This window comes from Paramisgurnus dabryanus, chromosome 12 (assembly GCF_030506205.2).
Source record: "Paramisgurnus dabryanus chromosome 12, PD_genome_1.1, whole genome shotgun sequence".
In the NCBI taxonomy this organism is placed as follows: Eukaryota; Metazoa; Chordata; class Actinopteri; order Cypriniformes; family Cobitidae; genus Paramisgurnus; species Paramisgurnus dabryanus.
The window spans coordinates 35913616-35931044 of record NC_133348.1 but is presented as its reverse complement, the minus strand read 5'-3'; the positions used below and the strand labels follow the sequence as shown (position 1 = coordinate 35931044).

The 17429-nt window shown below is 36.1% G+C and overlaps 1 protein-coding gene and 1 long non-coding RNA gene across 4 annotated transcripts in view; both read left to right on the top strand.

The window, feature by feature from the left end:
• Positions 1-17429, top strand: part of lama4 (laminin, alpha 4) — a 112063-nt gene that overhangs the window by 31178 nt on the left and 63456 nt on the right. For both annotated transcript variants that reach the window (XM_065263715.2, XM_065263714.2), the window contains exons 16-29: positions 374-515; positions 1437-1530; positions 1666-1782; positions 2421-2606; positions 3057-3196; positions 4501-4665; positions 5314-5459; positions 6074-6236; positions 6390-6523; positions 9441-9612; positions 9730-9861; positions 9990-10132; positions 10423-10552; positions 13391-13528. In XM_065263715.2, coding sequence (XP_065119787.1) covers positions 374-515; positions 1437-1530; positions 1666-1782; positions 2421-2606; positions 3057-3196; positions 4501-4665; positions 5314-5459; positions 6074-6236; positions 6390-6523; positions 9441-9612; positions 9730-9861; positions 9990-10132; positions 10423-10552; positions 13391-13528 — 2002 coding nt within the window. The remainder of the gene's footprint in view (positions 1-373; positions 516-1436; positions 1531-1665; positions 1783-2420; positions 2607-3056; positions 3197-4500; positions 4666-5313; positions 5460-6073; positions 6237-6389; positions 6524-9440; positions 9613-9729; positions 9862-9989; positions 10133-10422; positions 10553-13390; positions 13529-17429) is intronic.
• LOC135745419 (uncharacterized) lies at positions 14550-17140 on the top strand. Of its 2 annotated transcripts, XR_010531229.2 has the most exons (4): positions 14550-15986; positions 16076-16141; positions 16217-16282; positions 16357-17140. It is a non-coding gene; the product is annotated as an uncharacterized lncRNA (long non-coding RNA). The 2 variants fall into 2 exon arrangements; XR_010531230.2 differs by lacking the exon at positions 16076-16141.

The window sequence follows — 17429 nt, the reverse complement described above, 5'->3', positions numbered from 1 at the left end:
ATAACAATGGTAGTATAATAATGTTTAATTTTGGCTGTTGGGTAAATTTACTGTTACAGTACTGTTAGAGTACTGTTAGTCATTTGATTTCAACCTACTTAAAGGGGTCTATTAGGTTTTTATCCATTTTTTAACCTCATGCATAATGTTGCTGTTTAAAAGAAAGTTACAGAAAATTTACAAAGCTCAACTATTAAACTAATAACACTTTTTAAATAGACTAATCGTTGCAGCATTAGACCAGGGACAACTGAGTTCGCAGACTTTGTCAAACCAGAGAGACCAAAGACACTTTGAGCTGAATCAAATTCCTTTTAGCTTAAATGCTGTCTGACAAATAATCTAATACATGATGTGTCTTTAATCTCTTTAGTAATCTGAAAGGAAGTGATGCAAATGGACACGTGCAGAAAGCTCTGAGCGCCTTTAATGTGTACGACAATATTGTCAAACACATTGATGATGCCAACATCACTAGCCTGACCTCTCTCAACATTTCCAGCAGGACTCATGATGTAAGAGGAGATACTCTATGCTTTCATTAGTGTTGTTTTCTGTAGTAAGGCTATCATTGATTTACACACTTAAAAATAAAGGTGCTACAAGATATTCTTTAAATCCCTTCCATAGAAGAAACATTTTGGTTCCCCAAAGATCTTTTTGGTTAAATATTCCTTAAAGTTTTAGTTTTTGGCTTTTTATGGTCTGAAGAACATTTTTCCACTACAAAGAACCTTTTGTTGAACAGGTTCTGTGGATGGAAGATGTTCTTTATTGAACCATATAGCCAAAAATAATTATAGCCTCACTTATATTTAAAAGAAAATCTAGTTCCTGTTATGATTTAATTTAAGCATTGCATAATAAAAAAAATCAATAATTGGGCCAAAATATTCACAATTGCCTTCAGAAAGTGGTAATGCCACACTGTAAAAAATACTTTGCTGCCTTAAAAAATTTTGTTGAATCAACTCGAATTTACAAGTCATTTTAACTTACTATTATTTATCTTGACTATTGATGAGTTGTTATAACTACAGGTGAGTTGTTATAACTTATAAAATTAAGTTCACTTTTCTCAACTATATTTTATAAGTTGTGACAACTCATCTCTGTTGACATGACTTGTAAATCAATCTGAGTTGATTTAACAAAAAATTTTAAGGCAGAAAAGTTTTTTTTACAGTGCAGGATACTTGTATGCTCAGGCTAAAACCATGTTTCTTTGAAATATACCATAGTATTGAAAGATTACCATTTATGTTTCCTGGTATTCCAGTGGACTTCAAATAATAGCATTGAATTATCACATTACTTGATATTCCATGGAATCATCCCTAAAAAGCAATGTATTGACATTTTTGTTAGTGTTTTGGGTATCTCTGTGCATTACATTTATTGTTATTGCCTCTTGTGATCCCTGATGTTTCTCTCAGGCTATCGATGGATTAAAATATCAACTAGACTTCATGCGCCCTCAGAGTGACAATGTGTTCAAAGAGGCTTCATCCTTACGGGTTGAACAGCAAGGTGAAGAATAGAGATGTCTCTTTCTATTTTGTCCTGCTTTTTGGACATATACATTTTTTATAAAGCGCTTTTGTTTTGAAATATTTAAGGATTACCAAATTTTTATGCAGAATGTGTATTTATTTTATTTTGCAGATGTTGAAAACACCGTCCTTGACAATAAGAAATACATTGAAGAGACCAATGAGATGATGGAAAGCTCCTCTAAAAAACTGGCTAGGATCATGAATGACATCAACGCAATTCAAAAAGGCATGAATGAACAAACTGTCTCTGCATGATCATTTTACATTATTAACATATTAAGCTTATGTTAATGTTTGCAAAAACTCTGTGTATAAACTGTGGTCCCCAGTCCTACAAACACCTTCTGACCTCAAACTATGGAAAGGCCCTGTAAAAATTAAAACACTTCTTCTTCTTGTTCTTCTGGTAGACCATGTATTCTAAAACTTAATTTAACAGTGCATTTCAAATTGAACATGTAACTAAATTCAATCCCTGGATTCAATTCATGCAAAGTATTCTGCACTTAACTCATGCTAATGTTTGAATCCATGTAAAATCCATTTGCTGAAGTTTAATGATATAAAACACAGAGATAACATATCCAACTTTTGGTCAAAGTACGGGCAGTAGTCAGAAAACAAGAATACAACCCAAACAGGAGACAGCAAAGTGTCTAAACATTGAAATAAACTTCACAGACATTTCAAGTTGCCAAGAAAATGCAAACACATGAGCACACAATGATACATGACTGGTATTAGATGTATGTGCACACAGATTTAGCATAACACATGATTCCACTACTGTTATTGACAGTAGTGGAATCCGAGTTGTGTTTATTTTCCAGTTGTGGTTATAATTATGTTATTATTATGTTACAGATCGTACACCAAAGCGCCTGCAGTTTACTCAGGAAGTGGCCGAGGGAACTCTGAATCGCTCCGCTGAAGTATTGGAGATGGTGACGCCAATTTTACAGAAAGTAGAAGAGTGGAACAACAATGAGAAGAATGACTTGTATTCTCCCGCAGCATTGGAACGCACAGTTCAGTCTGCTGGAGAGGCGGGTATGGTGGCTCCACCCACTTACACAAAATAGAGAAAAGTTGCATTTTAAATATTGTGTATGCATATTACATGTGCATATGTTTTATGTACGTATTAAGGCTTGGAGAATGTCAACACAACTGAGATTGTATGGGTAAGAAAAAAGTGTAAATAATCACTGGATTCCCATTGTGTCACATCTTACTTGCTTATAGTATTGTGGTAACACTTTATGTATACAGTAGGTTTTTTGTGAACATGCAGAAGAAGATTGAAATATGGTGTTCTGAGTTTCCTTTAGTTTTGTATTGTTACTTTCATTTGGCTGTAACAAGTTATCTTATAAAGTTTATGACACACATTAAGAACTATCTATTATTCTTTGATGTATTCAAAGGTCTCATATGTGAATCTGCAGGATTATAATAAGTGTTGCTGATATCTTCTTCATTGTGTATTTGTGTGTTTAGTGGATGACCTTACAGAGGTTGTGCCAGAACTACTCAATAAGCTGCATCTGGTTGAAGAAAAAAGACCTGTAAATAATGTCTCCACAAACATCATGAAAATCCGAGAACTTATCGCTCAGGCACGCAGCATTGCCAAGAAGGTAAATCATAGCCATTTAAAAAAAGATCATGTTTTCTAAGCCTGTTAAAACACAATAACTCACTTACTTTCTATAGACTGTTTTGGCGACAACAACATAAACGACGTTTGTGGACCAAACATAACTTCCGGTAGACTTCCACATAGAATCAATATCAACATAGTCTTCTAGAGTAGATTATTTCTGATAACAAGCTAAATAATTAACCAGTAAATTACCAATCAAATCATAGCTAAAGCATATCAACAATTACACTAAGCTAACATTACTGTGTAAAATTAATGTACAGATCCTAAAATTCTTGCCTGGCTGCCAAATCCGCACAGCGTTGAGTGATAGTCTTATAATAGATTTTTGATACTGAGTGTTTAAACGAATGTTTAACTTTTCAAGACAGACATATTATGAACTCAGAGTTTCCTATAGAATCAAAATGTTTGTGGCTTTTGGTCATTTTGTGTATTTTTTCTTTGAGAAATACAGGCCAAAAACATACACAAACTTTTTGTAGCTTTTGGGAAAAAGCTTTTCAACTTTTAAATTCTTCATGTGCTCCCCAAAGTTTGTTTTCACACTGCAAAAATGTGTCTTCTTATATATATCTACTTAAGCTAAATTTCCAAATTGTCTTAAATGTATTAAAGGCACAATATCTAAGATTTTTGCATTAAAATATCCAACAAAGTACTAGTACCGTGTTTTATATTTTGTTTACATTTGCACTCACATTATCTCAAATGTTTTTTAACAATGTTTGAACTCAGATAATTGTTTATAGGGTTGCTTGTCAATGCCATTATGTGTGGGTTATCTTCGGTGTAATAAATGTCCACTGAGAGGCGAGCAAGTTGAGAACCCAAGTGCAGTTTATTAAACATACAATATAAACACAACAAAACACTAAAGTAGATGCATAAAAACAGGACAGAACTCACCAAACAGATGAACAATACAGTTAAACAAAGCAAGACAAAGACAAGGCAATACATGAGGGCTTACCCTCAACCAAGACAATCAACTTTCAAAATAAAAGATATGAAATGTGAAACCAGAATTTGAGAAGACAAAACCTTTACACTTCGTTTCTGCTCTGGCTGCCATAGAAACCATAGATGTGTTTTGTCTTTTGGCATATACGTAAAATCTCAAATATTGTTAGAGCGATTTAAAAGCAGGACTGTTTCGTCTCTCTTGTGATACTTTGTGTATTTTTCTCGTGGAATATTTGACAAAAATCTAAATGAGGATTTTTTACAAAACAAGGTATAGTACAGTGCAGAAATATATCCTTTGTATGCCTGCAGGTGCAAGTGTCCATGAAGTTTAATGGACAGTCTGCTGTGGAGGTTCATTCCCCGACCAATGTAGATGAGCTGAAGACTGTCACATCTATCAGTTTCTACATTAGAGTAGACCCTGACAAAGACCCCATTGAGGACCGGTTCTTACTGTACCTGGGAGACAAGCAAGTAAGTGGGGAAAATATTCAACTGTGAATGTGTAAAAAATGAATGAAAAGCATATAGTACTCTCTCAGAAAAAGCTGAACAAAAGAGACGGGCTTGCTTAGAGAAGGGCACTCAGATAAACAGATTAAACAGACAGATTTAAGCATTTGAAAGTTAGATGAAGAGGAAAAGAAGGACAGAAACTAAAAGAGAACAAACACAACAGTGAGGGGAGAGAAGTTGTTTACTGTGAAAAATAAACTTTTTGTGCAATCTGTCTCTGGTACTTCCAAAATTGAAAGAACGCTTCAAAGATAAGGGACCATATGACATTCCCGTGCACCACGATTTTCTCTATTTATTTTGCTTTCTTTCATCTCTTTGTGTTTGATAACTTATTCTTCTAATCTTTTCAATTTTGGCAACTAAAGAATTCCTCAACCTCCCCTGTAGGTCTCTTTTCACACATGTATTAAATGAATTTGAAACATGGTGCATCTATGTTATGAACATGAAAAACAGTTGTTAGCTATGGCAACAACTAAGCAAAAGCTGCAGAAATGTAAGCATTAGCTGCTTTAGTTTACAGTATATAGCCCAAACAAACCTTTCTTGTTTAATGGATGTAAACAGGATGTTAACTTGTTTGTGTGGGTTGTGTGTGTATAGGGACAGAAGGACTACATGGGACTGGCCATAAAGAATGATAATCTAGTGTATGTGTACAACCTGGGAGGAGATGATGTTGAGATACCCCTCAGCTCAAAGCCAGTCAGCTCCTGGCCTCCTGTCTTCAACCTTGTTAAAGTGGAGAGGTAGACACATGATTATTTTTTAATTGCATAGTTCATGGTGTTGATGCTATGGAAACATTAAAACCATATTTAAAAATTCTGCAAAGACACACTTAAGGATCAGCCCTAAAGGACTTGAGAGCCTGGGGATGGATTAAAGTTCAAGATGTTAAAACTTAAGCATAGGTGCAGAGAGGCCCAGACTGCCGTTGCACAAACATCCTGGATTGTCAATTGTATCTTTATACTGACAAAAACAATGTGGCTTCCTGAGGACAAAGAAGTTGATGTCCAATGCAGGAACCACTTTATTTTCTTAGTAAACCTCATTTATTTACACATGCTTCAGTCACCGCCACGGAAGCATTCCAAATAGAATCAACACTATGATGAAGTGTTGACTGTTGAGTCCCCTTAAAAGTGAACAGTGACATCTTATTTGTACTTTGCAGCATTATACAATTTCTCTGACTTATATAATGACATTTAAAGCCAAATGTTTTTGTTTTCTTTGGTAAAGTTTCAGATTTGTTTGGTTGCTTATTAAAAGATTAAGCATTTTGACATTTATGTAAAGTTCTTTTGCACATTTTACTTTGTATATTGGATTTACTCCCTTCTTATTTGTCTGGTAGGTTGGGTCGTCATGGTAAAGTGTTCCTTACAGTTCCAAGTCAGGACACCACAGCAGAGCAGAAGTTTATTCAGAAAGGAGAGACAGATGGGATAGACTCGCTGTTTGACCTTGACCCCAAAGACACTATCTTTGTTGTGGGAGGAGTGCCTCCTGATGTGAAGGTGCTTCTTCTTTTAGGATAATATCTCAGTATTCTATAGGTCAAAAAAGCTCCTATGTCTAAGCAGGGTTTTTTTTTTGCAAAATTGAGAAGCATTTTGATTTTAGTAAGAATATAGTTGATTGTAAATAATGAACACTTCATGTACTTTCAGCTTCCTCCAGCTTTGACTTTGGCTCCTTTTGTTGGATGCATTGAATTAGAAAATTTGAACAGTGATGTCATCAGTTTGTACAACTTTAAACAACTTCACAAAATGAATGTTGCAACATCGGTGCCTTGTTCCAGGTAAATAAAAGCTTTATTGCTTCCATATTGTGCTTTACAACAAAATGGTACACAGATTATTGTTGCCCTTTCTATAGCACTAATTTTCATTGAAAGTGTACATAATAGGGCCTGAAAGACTATTTTAACAAATGGTCAACAAAAGAGGGTTATTATCTTTCAGGAAATGCTTAAGGGTATTTGTTTGATAATTTTTCCTTTTTTATAACTTACAGGATTACAGGTTTAAATGGTTTAGCTTGACACTATAATTTGACTAAACTATCATTACAGTGGGCATTAAAATTATTGAGTCGGTTATGTGGTGTGAAGGACGAACCCAAGTGCAGACAGCAGTGGATGAACACAACACTTTATTTGTACTATAAACAGAAAACAAAACCCACGAGGGGGCAAAACAACATAACAAGATACTAAATGAACACTTAACTAGACTAGACTAGGGATGGCTCCCGCGAAACTGACGTTTCGACACTGTGTCGAGATCCCGAAGCGTAAATGTTTCGAAACACTGCTCCGAAATGTGATTCGAAACACCCATGTCACGTGATGAAGTGATTCGAAACACCAAGCGGTGCATTTCACAAGTATTTCGAAAGGTGGCGTACCTGTCGAATCTGCGTCGAATCTTAAACTGACAGGGTAGGAAACAAAACTGACAATACCTCATAGATGCGTTTTTGGCAAGATCAAATACTATAAATTACTGAAAAGAAGTAATTTTTCCTCATAGGTATGTAACACTTAGGCTACTTACAAAAAATGCATGCCAGCAACAAGTGTCCCTTGTGTGAGAATGTTTTCAAAGGCTGGAGAAATTATATGTAAAAAAGTAGCTGGTTGAGTTTATCAACACAGAACAATTTATATATTTGAATAAAGATCTTTATATGTAAACAATGTGGCATATTATGGCTTAATATATTTTATGAATCTCTTATTATTTATTTGGTATATCTCTATTCTATTTTTTTTTTCATTAAATAGACCCGAATAGCCTATAGTTATCGACAACTGTGAGCCTAAAAGCTCATGTAGTTGTCAAACAGATGTTAAAACAACAACAAAACTATTTTATTATGATGACGTAGCACATACATTTCCCAGGTTCGATCCTAAGATCTACGAATGAGAGTCGAGAGCACTATCTACTCTCCCATTCTATCACTTGTGTGTCAATCAAACAACATGCGGGATACAATTTGTCAGCGCTCGTCTAAAATCTTGTCAAGGCTGCTTCATGTAAAGACATGCAAACGACCGCTAGGTGTCACTGTGGAGGCGGTTTCGGATTGATGTTTCGAAGCCTCGAAACATACGGCACAATTGATTCAACTGTTTCAGTGTTTCACGAAGCCTCGCTCTGCCCACCACTAGACTAGACTAGACTATGACACTAAACACACAATAAACTAGACTTGACTTTATCAGACAGAGTACTCACAAGAATCTGGAACACAATGCACAAGCACAGGACACTGAATACAAGAGGATTAAATAGGGTAACAAATCAAGAGGGGAACAGGTGATATAAATCAAACAATAATGAGGAGGATGACAAGGGAACGGGGTAAAAGAGACAAGACACAGGGAACACGTGGTCCAGTAAACCAATACTAAGACCACGTGAACCCACACAAAACATGGGTCTGTCATGATTCTGCCACAAGACTAGATTAAACAAAGGACAAGATGGCAGAACCATGACAGAGTCATTTGACTATAAATGTAACAGATTATGTCTAAATTATGATATTGTTTAATTGTTGGATAAAGTAAAAATGTTTCAGATATAGCCAAAATCAACAAAAACAAAAAGAAAGTATACATACAATACATGCTTCTTATGCTATTTAAAATCCAGCCGATTCTCATGATTTGTGAATAAATAGCACGCAGTGTGAAAAGTCGTGCAATACATATGCACATCTTTTCGTGTTGTTTATTGTATTGTCAATTGTCAACTTTTTGTTCCATAAAATGACAGCCTAACCCATACCCCCCCAAGTCTAACCCCAACTTCAAGCTACCATGGTTTAATAATAGACAAAAACATGGAGAATGTTATATATTAAATGACATTCTAAAGCAAATCCCAAATCTAACCTCAAACCCAAGCGACAATGGTTTAAAAAACAGAAAAGAAAAAACAATAAAAATAAAACGAATGACACAAAAAGATGTGTCATATTAAGTGAACGGGAAGGACTGGCGTATCATATGCATGCCAAATGGGAATCTAGCATAAGTATTTCACACGGTGGGCCATTTATATGCAAATCATGAGAATGGGTTGATAAAATCTTATAGTAAATAAAAGTATGTCTTTAATATCTTACCGTTGCCAAAAATATTTGAGGTTTTTATACTAATTGCTTTAATCATGAGTAGGTCAACAACCTGTATGCTATTTGTGTAAAGTGCCATATAATGTGTTGTAATCTTTGTTCTGTTACTGACCTGGGCTGTTTCTCAATATGCGTTCTTCAGCGATCTTGCGTCCTTTTGTCTTCGCTCTATGTCATCATTAACAGTCGAAGTTCAATTCCAATTCTCAAGAACGCAAGTACAGAGGACGCGTGAAAATACCCGGATGAGTTCTTGATATCAAGGATGCATCGAGTGCAGACTTGCGCATTGAAATCTGGGGAGGTCACGTGACCAGCAGGAAGATCGCACACATCTCAATTCTCACAAGTGTGTTTTGTGTTCTCGCGAACTTCTGAGTTCGTTCTTCCGAGGTCGCCTGGCAAGACCAGTCTCCACAAGAACGCAAGTCCGTTCTTTGTGTTCTTGGAATTGAGAAACAGCCCTAATCTTTTTTTTACACCTGTTTTGTAACTTTCATAACCCATGAAAGTGATGTGAAAGGTGGCACTTATATGGTCTGTTAATACATTACAATCTCCCTTTTCAGACATAAGCTGGCTTTCTCTCAGAGTCGTGTGACAAGTTATTTGTTTGATGGCACTGGTTTTGCTTTAGTCACTAACATTGAGGGAAGAGGCAAAATTGGAGTTGTCACTCGATTTGATATAGAAGTGCGAACTGTTTCCAACAATGGCATACTATTCCTCATGGTTAAGGAGGTAAATATAATGTTCTTTTAAATTTTGTTCTGAAAATGATTTACTTATTAAAAATAATTAAAATTGTAAACAATTTAACTGTGGATGTATGGATGAATTTATGATGGACTTCCGCAGGCTAATTTCTTTGTGTTGGAGTTGAAAAATGGATTTCTCCGTCTCATATACGACTTTGGCTTCACCAGCGGCCCCATAATCATGGAGAGTGACATAGCAAAACTCCAGATCAATGATGCCAGATATCATGAGGTAATGTTTATCTTTAGATCAAGTCTTTAAATGTGTTTTTAAACCACCCCTAAAATGTTGTCTTCATCAAATAACACAAATGTGCTTGTGGGACGCATTGCAGGTTTTAACAAGTTGGCTTTTTTCAGGTGTCTGTGATTTATCATCACTCTAAGAAGATCATTCTGCTAGTAGACAGGAGTCATGTAAAGTCAATAGAAAATGAGAAAAAAACTTTACCGTTCTCTGATATCTACATTGGAGGAGCTCCCTCACACATTAAGTTTCCAAGGTGAGAACCTTTGTGATAAAGGTATAAGATCAACCTTTCTTTTATATACTTTAGGTGGAAGAAGGAAGGTCTAACACCAAAGCAATGCTTTGCAATTTGTAATATGCTCAGTGGTACTGCTCCTAGCTCAGTGGTAGAGCATTGCATTGGCAGTACAAAAGGTCATGGGTTCAAACTCAGGGAACACACATACTGATAAAAAGTTATACTTTGTCAGTATACCTACAAGGCGCTTTGGATGTGTCTGCCAAATGCATAAATGTAATAACCCATATTTGAATGTCCCACAGGCCTGAGCTGTCATCTCTGATTGGGTTGAAGGGTTGTGTGAAGGGCTTCCAATTCCAGAAGAAGGACTTTAACCTCCTTGAGGAGCCTGGAACCATCGGCATTAGCAGTGGATGCCCAGAGGAATCATTTGTATGTAACATCTGTCAGCATACATTATGTATTATATAAATTGTTGATAGCACATAACTATTTTGTTTGCTGTTTAATGTAATTTAATTGAATTAAAGGACATTCCAGGATTCTTCTCAATTTAATAGACTTTATTGGACCAAATGTTTACAGTTTCAATGCAGTTAAAAATTGCAGTTTTAATGCAGCTTCAAATGGCTCTAAAAGATCCCAAATGAGGCATAAGGGTCTTATCTAGCAAAATTATTGTCATTTTTGGCAAGAAAAAATATTTTTTTTTTACTTTTAAACCACAATAAATTTAATTTCTTTTCCACTGAACAAAGAAAGAGAAAAATTTTGGATGACAATAATTATATGGATTTTTTTTAGGAAAGTGGAGTAATACTTTAATCCATTTTCGAATGTCCATGGTGAAATTAGTTAATGCAATATACAACCTTGAAATTATGGAATGTTGGTAGCCTTCATGTTTGCTTTCCATAGTGCAAGAAGTTTTATGTAATGTTAGTTTGGGGAAACATGCTTAGTCAAGCAACCAATCAAAATTCGACCAAGCCTAACAGACCGTCCCTAACTAAAATAATGCAATTTTAGCTTATTATTCACTCTAGGAAGACAATACAGTAGGCAAATGTGATTTTTAAATAGCACATTTTATCATTAAAATCCCATTCACATTAATTGGATTAATGGCGCCGGCCCTGATTTCCAGGACTCATAGTTTATAAGTATATGAAATATATAATTGAATACAGTTTAAAATTGTATTTAGCTCTTGTTGCTGCTATGATAATAGACATTTTGGGCTCTATCTTGCACCCAGCGCAATTGACTTTGTCAGTGACGCATGTATCATTCGTATTTTGCCCCGGCGCACAGCGGGTTTTTCCCATCACAGAAGCACGTCGGCAAACTAGGGAATGAACTTGCGCTCCCTGGGTGGTTCAGCGCAAAAAAAGAGGCGTGTTTCGGCGCAAACCATCCCTGATGCTATTTTGCAGTTTCAAAAAACAATTGCGCCACTGACCAGAAAAAAAAAGTTTAAAGTCAGTGGCGCGTTGCGCGTTGTTCATTATGCTATTTTAAGGGCGCATGCTTGACCATAATGTATAGCGTGCACAACGCGCATACACTTTGCTTATCTAATCTACACAGATGCAACAGTTATTTTTGCAAATCAGAAATTGTTACACTTAAAAATATTAATACACGAGATAAGGGGAATCATAGTGGTGAGCATTGTGGTGATAGTTTTTATTTATTCTCATGCAAATAACGATTAAAATATTTTCATAACTTTGTTGTGTGGCTGTATTACGTTTAGCCTATTTTATGTAAATAATAATTAAAATGTTTTCATAAGAAACCTTAATGTATATGAACTTGATTTGTAAGAGTACTTTGGGGTTGGACCTTGCTTGCGTTTCTTGGGTCCGATTTCAAAGCCCCCAAACCCTTTCAGCGGTGAGGGTGGACGCAGCGATGTCCTCTGCTGGTGTCTGTGTAGAGGCAGATCCACCTCCCGTTACACGGCGTGCCCGATTTATGCTGGCGTAAAGATGGGGATGCCAGCTGATGAGACAATTGTGGCTATTTCCTCTCATGCCTGTTTAACCTACGCTGATTTGGGCGGGTTTCTCCTATCCCCATACAAAACAACTTCTTTGTCTTTGACTGCTCTTACAAGAACGTGGGTCTCCTCGGCTGTGAACCGCTCCTGGCGTACGCCTGGTAAATCCGTCATAATAATAGCAACCCGCCATGGAACTTGCGCCCTTGCGTTTAAAGGGAATGTTGGATAGCGTTCTGATTGGTTTATTTGACGTTACGCCCAAACCACACCTATGAATAATGAACCTACTTCAGACCAACCCCTTATTGATTTGCGCCCGGCGCAAGAGTTATTTCTCACGCCGGGAAAATAGCAACAGCGCCCAAGATCCGCCCACAAACTCACTTGCGCGTTGCGCTTCGCACTTGCGTTTCAGATCGTTAAAATAGGGCCCTTTAAGTTTTTGTGATTTTCTTCTGTTTATTTACATTTATTCCCACTCGCTGTAGAAGAGAGATAAAAGAGTATGGCCATACTTCTCATCATTTCAGTTATGCCAAAAATAAAGTTAAAATGCTCACAAAGAAAGATGCATCTCTGGTGCAGAATGAACGTAAAGCGTGTGATCATACAGTGCTTTTTAGTAGTCTTAAACTTTTACATTAATCCCCTTTTACAAACTTAGAGATCTGAATTCAGGCAATTCAATGAGCACACGACCTTGGTTTTTTTAAAAAAAACAGTAGTTAATTCGGCTGAGAATTTTTATGCTGGTGGTCAGAGAAAGACACAGAGATTCTGGATTCAAACAGCAAAAAAAATCACTGACTACCTCTGGTAAATGATGAAAATACCTTACTGTATGTCTCCATGAAACACAATTACCATCCGAATAGGGCTTTAGTACAATGTCTTTGAATTTTAATGCTTGATGGTTATTATGAAATTAATACCATGCACAGTTCAAGTTTCAAATTTCGTATGTTTGACACTGAGATGACATGCTGCTTTTCTAATTACAACAGACCTTAAACGTCTATCTGTCATTAGAAAGCTTTTTTGCAAAAGCATCTAAGATTGTCTAATATCCAATTCTTTTGTTAATTTAGTTAACAGACATTTGCATTGACACTTTTCGATTCAAATTAATAATTTTAATATTTTTTTATTTTTTATTTAATAATAATAATAATAATAATTGAAAATTAAATTACCTAATAGATGTTGTCTATTCGGCTATGAATAGGACTTACAGATATCCTGTGGTGTTTTTCTATTTGCAGATGTCCCGTAAGGCATATTTCACAGGTGAGGGATACCTGGGCTCCACAGCTAAAATCTCACCATTCCAGTCTTTTGAGGGAGGACTAAACTTCAGAACACTTGAGGCCAATGGACTCCTCTTCCACCACAAAGAAGAGGTACAGTCTTTATTATTTGTCAGAAACAGGGGCGGATGAACAAATGTGCAGACGATGACGGAGTATAACAGAAAACACTTTATTATAAGACACGAAAACAAAAGCCCTCGTGGGGGTAAACAGCATACAAAAGACAATCACACTTGACAGTCAGACTAACACTAAACAAGACTAGACTAGAGACTCAACACACAACTAGACTAGACTAGACTAGACTTAGGCCCAATCCCATTTCTCTGTCTTCCCACTACCCCTTAGTTTTGCACATTCACGTGAAAGTAAGGCCCAGTTGGGATAGCGCTTACTCTCACGTGAACGTGCAAAACTAAGGGGTAGGGGTAAGGGAAAGGGGTAAGACAGAGAAATGGGATTGGGCCTTAGACTTGACTTGACTTGACTTGACTGACTTGAGGGGGCGGGGACAAAAGACGAGACACCGAAGGCACATGACCCTCCACTCCCAGAACCCTCATGTCATTACAAAACATAAATGTTAAACAAGACTGCTTGGCAGGATCCTGACATTATTATCTAATTTGCCTAGTTGTACCCAGTTGGTTCTTAATCTGTATTTAACTCATATTAGGCAAGGGCTTTGACCTTTTTAGCTATTATTGGATATGAAAAAGGATTAATACTGCATGCCAGTAGTTGTAGCGGGACACCATTCGTCAAACTTTTATGACCCCCTCCCCCACCCGTTGACAGGTCGTGTTTTATGACCCCTTTGACAGGGGGGCGGGACCATCAATCAAAATCTGTACAAGTTGTCAACTTTAGACAGAAAGTATTTAATGGTTTTATTGCCGGTCATTTAGAGTGATTGTTTTTCCTGAGTGTGTTTTATGTCAAGCGTATGGTGTCATGTTTAATGACGGCTCGTGTTTCGACATTTACTGTTTATTGACATTTGATGTCAGATCTCAACCATCCTCCCACCTTTGCTCGCCCCGTGCGCTTCTCAATACTGACTTTCACACCGCGGGTGTGTTGTTGAATCTAAAGTTTTGCAACATTAAAAGTTTATTTAAAGGCAATCACTAATCATATATATATATATATATATATTAGATGTACCTGGCTACGCTTAAAGCCGATGTTTTCTATCGAGCTATAGTTTCTGATCAGACACAAAGTCTGAACTAAATAAAATTTTAAACGGTTCACGAAGTCCGGGAATCTTTTCATGACCTGGTCTACAGTTTCACGCGTATTAAAGATCCGGCGGTGTCTGACAAAGCGTCGGGTGATTGTTCATATCTGTCATTTAAAATAAAGTTAATAAATGTAATTCTGTCCACTATGGCAAAATAGGAATTTATTTTAGATTTAGGGGAATCTTTAACCATGTCTCTGATTAAAACTTTTGATTGTAACATCACAAGTTATTTAATTAAATATTCTGTATACGGGTATAGTTTAAGCAATGACCTGAGCCATTACCTTCGGAGCCGTCAATACTACATTCTTTAGACGATAGTCTAAACTAAATAAATTTTTAAACGGTTCAGGAATTCCGTGAATCTTTTCATAACCTGCACTATAGTTTCACGCGTATTAAAGATCCGGCGGTGCCTGACAAAGCGCCGGGTGAGTGTTCATATCTGCCATTTTAAAATAATGTTAATAAATGTAATTCTGTCCACTATGGCAAAATAGGATTTTATTTTAGATTTAGTGGAATCTTTAACCAAGTCTCTGATTAAGACATGTGTATACGTGCACAGATGGTGACAGAGAAACTTATATATGACGTTAATAATCTTTTAAATGTTTTTAAGACGTATTCACCCCATTTTGGGGTTTTATTTTTAATTAAAGGCTTCTTAAAACATGTGTGAATATGTGTATATTATACAAAGAGTCTTATATTGTCTGCTCTGACAAAAATAAAGTATTTTTTAGGTTTAGGGGAATTGACTGCGTGTGTCTTATAAATACAACTTGATAATACGTTTGTTTTGTAAAGAGACTTCTTTAAAGTCACGCAAGAATAAAATATTTTAGTTGTAACTGGTTAAACTTAAAGCCGATATTTTCTATCGAACTAGTCTATTTTCTGTTCAGACACAAAGTTTTCTGATGCTGATATTATGTCAGTGTGTGTTTGTGTGGGGGTCGTGTGATGTAATCTTTGAAAGTTTATGACCGAACCTTTATTGGGGAGCGACAAGAGATCTCCCGGAATCAGTTTGGATGGAGCAGAGCTGTTATACTCAAGTCTATTGGTATGTATGTGTTTCGCTGTGTTCGTTCCAGTATTTTGTATGATTTATTTAAAAACTAAAAATTCGATCTCTGGTATTGCAGCGAAATTGTCTAAACTGGTATTAACTATTCCTGGTAAATCGCGGAGAAGAGTGGCCTGAACAAAAAAGTCAGACCGAGACTAGAACCTCCCGCAGCGTAACACGGAAATCTTGGAACAAAAGAGACGCCGACTGGCTCGTGTTGTCCGGTGTGTTTTTATTTAATCCTGTTACAATAGATTTAAACAAACTGGTTTGGTTTAATATTTTCTAATAACATGTGTTATCTGTTTTAAAGGTTTGGATATCAGAGGCAAAGCGAACGTTGTGTGTACTATTGCAAAATATATAGCGGATCTCCACGGTACGTTTATCTTGCATAAGAAAATTGTTTTATTTAGATATTTGTCCTAATAACTTGTTTTTATCTGTTTTAAAGGTTTGGATATCAGAGGCAAAGCGAACGTTGTGTGTACTATTGCAAAATATATAGCGGATCTCCACGGTACGTTTATCTTGCATAAGAAAATTGTTTTATTTAGATATTTGTCCTAATAACTTGTTTTTATCTGTTTACAGGTTAGGATACAGACCACAACGCTTTGGACGTATCTTTAAAAAAGATTAAAATCAGAGACTTTTTGGATTTGTCTGGGGACATTTTAAACATTTTGTGGCAAATTGGATTTAAAACATTTCGGATACTGGATACCTAGTTTGATTTGTCCACAGAGCTTGTTTAAGACGTTTTCACCGCATTTTAGGGTTTATTTTTAATTAAAGGCTTCTTAAAACATGTGTGAAAATGTGTATATTATACAATGAGTCTTATATTGTCTGCTCTGACATAAACAAATTTTTATATTAGATTTTAGATCAATTGACTGTGTGTGTTTTATGTCAAGCGTATGCTGTTATGTTTAATGACGGCTCGTGTGACAGCTTGTGTTTAGGCATTTGATGTCAGATATCACCCTTCCTCCCTCCTTTCGCACAAGACCTGCATTCTTTCACAGGGGTGCGTGTTGTAAAGCGATTAAAGATTTCTAAAACTCAATGTTGGTAAAACAATCCCCCATTACGGTGCCAAAAAAGTAAAATGTTTATTTTAGATTTAGACAAATCATGAACAATGCTACGATTAAAACATTTGTTTGTAACATCACAAGTTATTTAATGAAATATTCCGTATACGTGTATAGTTTAAGCAATGATCTGAGCCATAACCTTCGGAGCCGGCAATACTATAATCTTTAGACGAAAGTCTAAACTAAATAAAATTTTAAACGATTCATGAGTTCCGTGAATCTTTTCATGACCTGCTCTATAGATTCACACGTATTAAAGATCCGACGGTGCCTGACAAAGCGCCGGGTGAGTGTTCATATATGCCGTTTTAAAATAACCTTAATAAATGTAATTCTGTCCACTATGACAAAATAGGATTTTATTTTAGATTTAGGGGAGTCTTTAACCAAGTCTCTGACTAAGACATGTGTATACGTGCACAGATGGTGACAGAGAAACTTATATATGACGTTAATAAACTTTTAAATGTTTTTAAGACGTATTCACCCCATTTTGGGGTTTTATTTTTAATTAAAGGCTTCTTAAAACATGTGTTAATATGTGTATATTATACAAAGAGTCTT